An 8,511-nucleotide genomic window follows, 5' to 3' on the forward strand; every position below is an offset into this window, starting at 1 on the left:
AAGGACCATGGGGAATAGCGGCTCCGCAGGAGACTGGGCACATCTAAGAAAGATTTAGGACTACCTGGTGTGCACTGGCTCCTCCCACTATGACCCTCCTCCAGACCTCAGTTAGAATCCTGTGCCCGGCTCGAGCTGGATGCACACTAGGGGCTCTCCTGAGCTCCTAGAAAGAAAGTATAGTTTAGGTTTTTTATTTTACAGTGAGACCTGCTGGCAACAGGCTCACTGCACCGAGGGACTAAGGGGAGAAGAAGCGAACCTACCTAACTGTGGGTAGTTTGGGCTTCTTAGGCTACTGGACACCATTAGCTCCAGAGGGATCGACCGCATGGAACCGTCCATTGATGTTCGGTCCCGGAGCCGCGCCGCCGGCCCCCTTACAGAGCCAGAAGCAAGAAGAGTCCGGAAAATCGGCGGCTGAAGACATCAGTCTTCTCCAAGGTAGCGCACAGCACTGCAGCTGTGCGCCATTGCTCCTCATACACACTTCACACTCCGGTCACTGAGGGTGCAGGGCGCTGGGGGGGGGCGCCCTGAGAAGCAATAAAAACACCTTGGCTGGCAAATATATCACAATATATAGCCCCAGAGGCTATATATGTGATAAATAAATACCCCTGCCAGATTCCTTAAAAATGCGGGAGAAAAGTCCGCGAAAAAGGGGCGGAGCTATCTCCCTCAGCACACTGGCGCCATTTTCTCTTCACAGTGCAGCTGGAAGAAAGCTTCCCAGGCTCTCCCCTGTAGTTTTCAGGCTCAAAGGGTTAAAAAGAGAGGGGGGGCACTAAATTTAGGCGCAATATATGTATACTAGCAGCTATTGGGGGGAAAATCACTCAATTATAGTGTTATCCCTGCATTATATAGCGCTCTGGTGTGTGCTGGCATACTCTCTCTCTGTCTCCCCAAAGGGCTTTGTGGGGTCCTGTCCTCTGTCAGAGCATTCCCTGTGTGTGTGCGGTGTGTCGGTACGGCTGTGTCGACATGGTTGATGAGGAGGCTTATGTGGTGACGGAGCAGATGCCGATAGATGTGATGTCGCCCCCTGTGGGGCCGACACCAGAGTAGATGGATAGGTGGACGGTATTAACCGACAGTGTCAACTCCTTACATAAAAGGCTGGATGACGTAACAGCTGTGGGACAGCCGGCTTCTCAGCCCGCGCCTGCCCAGGCGTCTCAAAGGCCATCAGGGGCTCAAAAACGCCCGCTCCCTCAGATGGCAGACACAGATGTCGACACGGAGTCGTATTCCAGTGTCGACAAGGTTGAGACATATACACAATCCACTAGGAACATCCGTGACTTGATCCCGGCAATAAAAAATGTGTTACACATTTCTGACATTAACCCAAGTACCTTTAAAAGAGGGTTTTATGTTTGGGGAGAAAAAGCAGGCAGTGTTTTGTTCCCCCATCAGATGAGTGAATGAAGTGTGTGAAAAAGCGTGGGTTCCCCCGATAAGAAACTGGTAATTTCTAAAAGGTTACTGATGGCGTACCCTTTCCCGCCAGAGGATAGGTCACGTTGGGAGATATCCCCAAGGGGGGATAAGGCGCTCACACGTTTGTCAAAAAAGGTGGCACTGCCGTCTTAGGATACGGCCACTTTGAAGGTGCCTGCTGATAAAAAGCAGGAGGCTATCCTGAAGTCTGTATTTACACACTCAGGTACTATACTGAGACCTGCAATTGCCTCAGCATGGATAGTGCTGCTGCGGCGTGGTCTGATACCCTGTCTGATAATATAATACCCTAGACAGGGATAATATTTTGCTAACATAGAGCATATTAAAAGACGTTGTCTTATATATGAGGGATGCACAGAGGGATATTTGCCGGCTGGCATCCAGAATTAATGCAATGTCCATTCTGCCAGGAGGGTATTAGGGACCCGGCAGTGGACAGGTGATGCTGACTTTAAAGGCACATAGAGATTCTGCCTTATAATGGTGAGGAATTGTTTGGGGATGGTCTTTGCGACCTCGTATCCACAGCAACAGCTGGGAAGGAAATTTTTTTACCTCAGGTTTCCTCACAGCCTAAGAAAACTGTATTATCAAGTACAGTCCTTTCGGCTTCAGAAAAGCAAGCGGGTCAAAGGCGCTTCCTTTCTGCACAGAGACAAGGGAAGAGGGAAACAAAAATCTTCTCCCGCTTCCTCTGAGTCCACCGCATGTCACTGGGACTCCACAGGTGGAGCCAGGTGCGGTGGGGGCGCGTCTCGGGAACTTCAGCGACCTCTGGGCTCGCTCACAGGTAGATCCCTGGGTTCTGCAAGTTGTATCACAGGGATACAAGCTAGAGTTCGAGGCGACTCCCCCTCGCCGTTACCTCAAATCAGCCTTGCCTGCTGCCCTCGGAGAGGTAGTACTGGCGGAAATTCACAAGCTGTACTTCCAGCAGGTGATAATCAAGGTACCCCTCCTCTAACAAGGCCGGGGTTACTATTCCACAATGTTTGTGGTAACGAAACCTGAGGGTTCGGTGAGACCCATTTTAAAATTGGAATCCTTGGAACACATATATAAAAAATTCAAGTTCAAGATGGAATCGCTCAGGGCGATTATTCCAAGCCTGGACGAGGGAGATTACATGGTATATCTGGACATCAAGGATGCTTGCCTGCATGTCCCATTTACCATCCTCACCAGGAGTACCTCAGATTTGTGGTACAGGATTGTCATTACCAATTCCAGACGTTGCCGTTGGGCCTGTCCACGGCACCGAGGGTATTTACCAAGGTAATGGCCGAAATGATGATACCCCTTCGAAAAAAGGGAGTTTTAAATTATCCCATACTTGGACGATCTCCTGATAAAGGCGAGGTCCAGGGAGCAGTTGTTGGTAGGGGTGGCACTGTCTCTGAAGTGCTATAACAGCACGGTTGAATTCTAAATATTCCAAAGTCACAGCTGGTCCCTACGACACATCTACTGTTCCTGGTAATGGTTCTGGACACAGACCAGAAATAAGTGTTTCTCCTGGAGGAGAAGGCCAAGGAGCTGTCATCTCTAGTCAGAGGCCTCCTGAAACCAAAACAGGTGTCGGTGCATCACTGCACGCGAGTCCTGGGAAAAATGGTAGCTTTCTACGAAGCAATTCCATTCGATAGGTTCCATGCAAGAACTTTTTCAGTGGAACCGGTTGGACAAGTGGTCCAGGTCGCATATCAGATGCATCGACTGATAACCCTGTCTCCATGGACTAAGGTGTCTCTGCTGTGGTGGCTGCAGAGTGCTCATCTTCAAGAGAGCCGCAGAGTCGGCATACAGGACTGGGTCCTGGTGACCACGAATGCCAGCCTTCAAGGCTGGGGGGCAGTCACACAGGGAAGTATCTTCCAGGGACTATGGTCAAACCAGGAGATTTCCCTACACAAAAATATTCTGGAACTGAGGGACATTTACAATGCCCTAAGTCAAGCAAAACCCCTGCTTCAAAACCAGCCGGTACTGATTCAGTCAGACAGCATCACGGCGGGCGCCCATGTAAACAACAGGGCGGCACAAGAAGCAGGATGGCGATGGCAGAAGCCACAAGGATTCTCCGATGGGCGGAAAATCATGTGTTAGCACTGTCAGCAGTGTTCATTCCCGGAGCGGACAACTGGGAAGCAGATCTTCTCAGCAGACACGACCTCCACCCGGGAGAGTGGGGACTTCATCCAGAAGTCTTTCAAAGGATTGTACACCATTGGGAAAGGCCACAGGTGGACATGATGGCGTCCCGCCTCAACAAAAAGCTATAAAAGATATTGCGCCAGGTCAAGGGACCCTCAGGCGATAGCTGGGGACGCTCTGGTAACACCGTGGGTGTACCAGTCGGTGTATGTGTTCCCTCCTCTGCCTCTCATACCCAAGGTACTGAGAATAATAAGAAGGAGAGGAGTAAGCACTATACTCGTGGTTCCGGATTGGCCAAGAAGAGCTTGGTGCCCAGAACTTCAAGAAATGATCTCAGAGGACCCATGGCCTCTGCCGCTCAGACAGGACCTGCTGCAGCAGGGGCCCTGTCTGTTCCAAGTCTTACCGCGGCTGCGTTTGACGGCATGGCGGTTGAACACCGGATCCTAAAGGAAAAAGGCATTCCGGAGGAAGTCATTCCTACGCTGATTACGGCTAGGAAAGATGTGACCGCAAAACATTATCACCGCATATGGTGAAAATATGTTGCTTGGTATGAGGCCAGGAAGGCCCCAACAGAGGAATTTCAACTGGGTCGAATTCTGCACTTCCTACAGTCAGGAGTGACTATGGGCCTAAAATTGGCTTCCATTAAGGTCCAGATTTCGGCTCTGTCGATTTTCTTCCAGAGAGAACTGGCTTCACTACCTGAAGTTCAGACATTTGTAAAGGGAGTGCTGCATATTCAGCCCCAACTTGTGCCTCTAGTGGCACCTTGGGATCTCAACGTGGTGTTGAGATTCCTAAAATCATAGAGCTACTTAAAACCGTGGATCTGAAATATCTCACGTGGAAAGTGGTCATGTTGTTGGCCTTGGCTTCGGCCAGGCGTGTATCAGAAATGGCGGCTTTGTCATGTATAAGCCCTTATCTGATTTTCCATATGGATAGGGCAGAATTGAGGACTCGTCCCCAGTTTCTCCCTAAGGTGGTATCGGCTTTTCAATCGAACCAACCTATTGTAGTGCCTGCAGCTACTAGGGACTTGGAGGATTCCAAGTTACTGGACGTAGTCAGGGCCTTGAAAATTTATGTTTCCAGGACGGCGGGAGTCAGGAAAACTGACTCGCTACTTATCCTGTATGCGCCCAACAAGCTGGGTGCTCCTGCTTCTAAGCAGACTATTGCTCGCTGAATTTGTAGTACAATTCAGCTGGCGCATTCTGCGGCTGGACTGCCGCATCCTAAATCAGTAAAAGCCCATTCCACGAGGAAAGTGGGCTCATCTTGGGCGGCTGCCCGAGGGGTCTCGGCTTTACAACTTTGCCGAGCTGCTACTTGGTCAGGGGCAAACATGTTTGCTAAATTCTACAAATTTGATACCCTGGCTGAAGAGGACCTGGAGTTCTCTCATTCGGTGCTGCAGAGTCATCCGCACTCTCCCGCCCGTTTGGGAGCTTTGGTATAATCCCCATGGTCCTTACGGAGTTCCCAGCATCCACTAGGACGTCAGAGAAAATAAGATTTTACTCACCGGTAAATCTATTTCTCGTAGTCCGTAGTGGATGCTGGGCGCCCATCCCAAGTGCGGATTGTCTGCAATACTTGTATATAGTTATTGCCTAACTAAAAGGGTTATTGTTGAGCCATCTGTTGAGAGGCTCTGTTATGTTCATACTGTTAACTGGGTATAATATCACGAGTTATACGGTGTGATTGGTGTGGCTGGTATTACCCGGGATTCAAAATCCTTCCCTATTGTGTCAGCTCTTCCGGGCACAGTATCCTAACTGAGGTCTGGAGGAGGGTCATAGTGGGAGGAGCCAGTGCACACCAGGTAGTCCTAAATCTTTCTTAGATGTGCCCAGTCTCCTGCGGAGCCGCTATTCCCCATGGTCCTTACGGAGTTCCCAGCATCCACTACGGACTACGAGAAATAGATTTACCGGTGAGTAAAATCTTATTTATTATGGTATGTTTAGCCTTTTCCTGACCAATTATTTATTTTATTTAAATATCCTATACAGCCTGTACTATTGACCATAGTGTTAAATATTAATAATGTATTCCATATAGTATCCATTGTATAAAAAGACCCCAATGTTTACATTAATGTCCAGGGTCTGTACTAGGTTCTTCTGCTCTTTTGCATGCCCGTCGCCTCCACAGGGCTTCCGGCGTCTTCACCTGGGGGGGTGCCACCACCCCAGGGCTTCCAGCATCTTCCTCCGGCGTCTTCACCTGGGAGACGGCGGCCTTTAAGCTCTTTGGCATGGTAGCCGCCTTCCCAGGGCTTCCGGCGTCTTCACCTGGTGGGGGCGGCGGCCTTTAAGCTCTTTTGCTTGGCCGCCACCTTCCGCAGGGCTTCCAGCGTCTTCACCTGGTGGGTGGCGGCTGTTAAGCTCTTTTGTATAGCCGCCGCCCATCCAGGACTTCAGGCGTCTTCTGTCTTCAGGAGCTCTTCTCTGCTCCTCCTCCGCCATCGGACTGACACACCGCTGACTCGCGCTGACTTATATAAGTCGTGCTGGAGGGGGCGGGGCGATGACGCAGTGAGCCATGATTGGCTCGTGGCGGACATCTAATGGTGCCGCTTTCCCATGTATTTTCAATGGGCTTTTAATGCCCATTGCTAGGCCCCACCCACACCCGCCTCCCGATACCATACCTTTCCCCATTCACAACGGGGGGCACCATGATCGGTGCCTCCCAACCCCATTTAGACAGGGATAATGATTAAGACAATATAAAGCATATACTTATGACACAGAATATGTGTCATAAGTATCTTCTTTATATTATTTTAGTCATTAATGACAGGCATATCAGTCCTTGTATATTCAGACGTACGGATGTACATAAGGGAAAGGAGGCCTCAACTGTGTCTATCTCAGAATCAGGAACTCTGAGGAGTGACCCACCCTCTTGACAGACCCCTCCTCCTCAACAGACTCCGCCCCCATTAGGGCTGCTTCAATAAATTTCCCGTGCTGGTGTTCGATCCAAATCCGCCCATGCATTGTAGCCAACAGAAGAGATGCTGGTAAAATTACTTGTTGCATTTCTTTGTAGTAAACAATGGTGAGTTCTGAGGGCACTCGTTAAAAACATGGCTGTAGCAGCCACACATCATGGCTGTGCAGCCACACATCAGTAATGTAGTGGTGGGCAGGGTTGAGCTTCTGTTTTTTCCTATATTTTATATTTGGGTCATTTTTGGTTAGGATGCCAACCGTTGACAGCTGTCACAGGCCCTCACTGGACAGAACACCCCCCCAGACGGGGACGAGCACTACAAGTTCCAGAATGGCAGAGTTTGCTGCTGGGAGCTGATCCGGTCCAGTGTTTTGATGTCTGGACAATTCCATTTTTTACCTAATCCCTTAAAAACGCTTTATTCAGCATTATAACTGTCTGTACAGGAGATTCTATATTGACAAACCAGCCATTCTTTTTAGGCCACAATAAAAAAAATACGCCTCTGTGAGGGGTATTCAATTGTTTGAAAAGTCAGTTGGGTGTCTGTTTTTATCCTGTCTATTAGATAGGATAAAACAGACACCCAACCGACTTTTCAAACAATTTTAATTTCCCCCCAGTATGTTTTATCCTAGACAATGCTTCTAAAGTCCTTTTGCTGTTGCCTATTATTTCATTTATTGTATCAGTATAATAGTATGACACTTACGTAGCATCCCATTTTCTGATGAGTTTACAAACTTTACAGAGTCAGCCCAGGCAGCAGCGAGAACATGACAGTGCATGTTTATTTATATCAACACAAGTATAACTAAGTTTTTGTTCTAGGCGTAACCCCACAAAAGATTCCTGTTACAGTGTTATTGAAGATCAAGCGTTCCCAAGGCATGGAAACCTGGAAATGATCGCAGTGTTAGTTACAATGACTTTCCTGTCATGTCTCTTCTATATTACAATATATATGTTCTTGATTCAAAGTCCAGGTCTATTTTCCTAAATCTCCCTACAAAGTAACATACTGGTTCTGTGGTTAAACAATAACCATACATTATACTTTACCCAAAAGTAAACTCACCAGCAACAAGGTAACAGGCAGTAACTTCATGTTTGTTGTTGCAGCTTGAGAACTAAAATCTTTCTGTCACAAACTGAAAGTGGTTTCTATTTTACTGGTTTGAAGTCCGCCTCATATGGGCTGGGGGGAAGTCCTAAGACACCGGTAGCTGCAGAAAAAAGGAGTTGTGATTTCTTGTAAGTAACAGCTTTCACATTTATTACTGGATGTGTGTTGCACAAGTCAACATGAACAACCGTACAGTGAGGAAGTACACTACTTGTTTTTCTGTGTCTCTATGGTACTAAGGAGCAGCAGACAAGAGTTATTATGATGTTATTTCTGTAAGTGCCTGAATAATAAAACACAGCTTGTTTGCGTAATAAGAAAAAGGGGGAAAAATAATTATCTTGAAAAACGGTACTGTACATTTAGCCATACAGTTGGAGGATCTGGACTCCAAGGGCTGGATTAAATTGTGCTCTCCCCCCTCCCAGCTGTGATCTCGCCCGCCGGCAGTATTCTAATGTTACTGCCGATGGGCACAACAAGATATTTTCAGCTCGCTACCCCATAGGTAGCAAACTGATATGCACATAAAGAGACCCATTTGGGTGCACATTAGTTTGGGTTTAGGTGCTTTGCATGCCTAAACCTGACTGTACTGGGCGTGATCAGCCCAAGGCCATTTAAATATCGCCCCTCTATCTCCCGTCACTTTAGATGGGAGATAGGGGGCGCGTGAACATTTGAAACACCCCCCCACCAAGAATGAGGTGTTACCCTCCTGTGCCTCTTTCAATGAATGGACGATTTGGATTGACTATAGTCTAATATTGGGGATACAAGCC

General features: G+C 48.2%; 1 protein-coding gene across 2 annotated transcripts in view; it reads right to left on the reverse strand.

The window, feature by feature from the left end:
* FAS (Fas cell surface death receptor) overlaps positions 1–7,859 on the reverse strand; it is a 224,471-nt gene extending 216,612 nt beyond the window's left edge. Inside the window, exon 1 of one of the 2 annotated variants that reach the window (XM_063961693.1) lies at positions 7,682–7,859. In XM_063961693.1, the coding sequence (XP_063817763.1) occupies positions 7,682–7,711 (30 nt within the window). In that variant the 5' untranslated portion in view covers positions 7,712–7,859. The remainder of the gene's footprint in view (positions 1–7,681) is intronic. The other variant, XM_063961692.1, reaches the window with a different exon arrangement.
* Positions 7,860–8,511: the final 652 nt, after the last annotated feature.

The sequence above is a fragment of the Pseudophryne corroboree genome, chromosome 3 (genome assembly GCF_028390025.1).
Source record: "Pseudophryne corroboree isolate aPseCor3 chromosome 3, aPseCor3.hap2, whole genome shotgun sequence".
NCBI lineage: Eukaryota > Metazoa > Chordata > Amphibia > Anura > Myobatrachidae > Pseudophryne > Pseudophryne corroboree.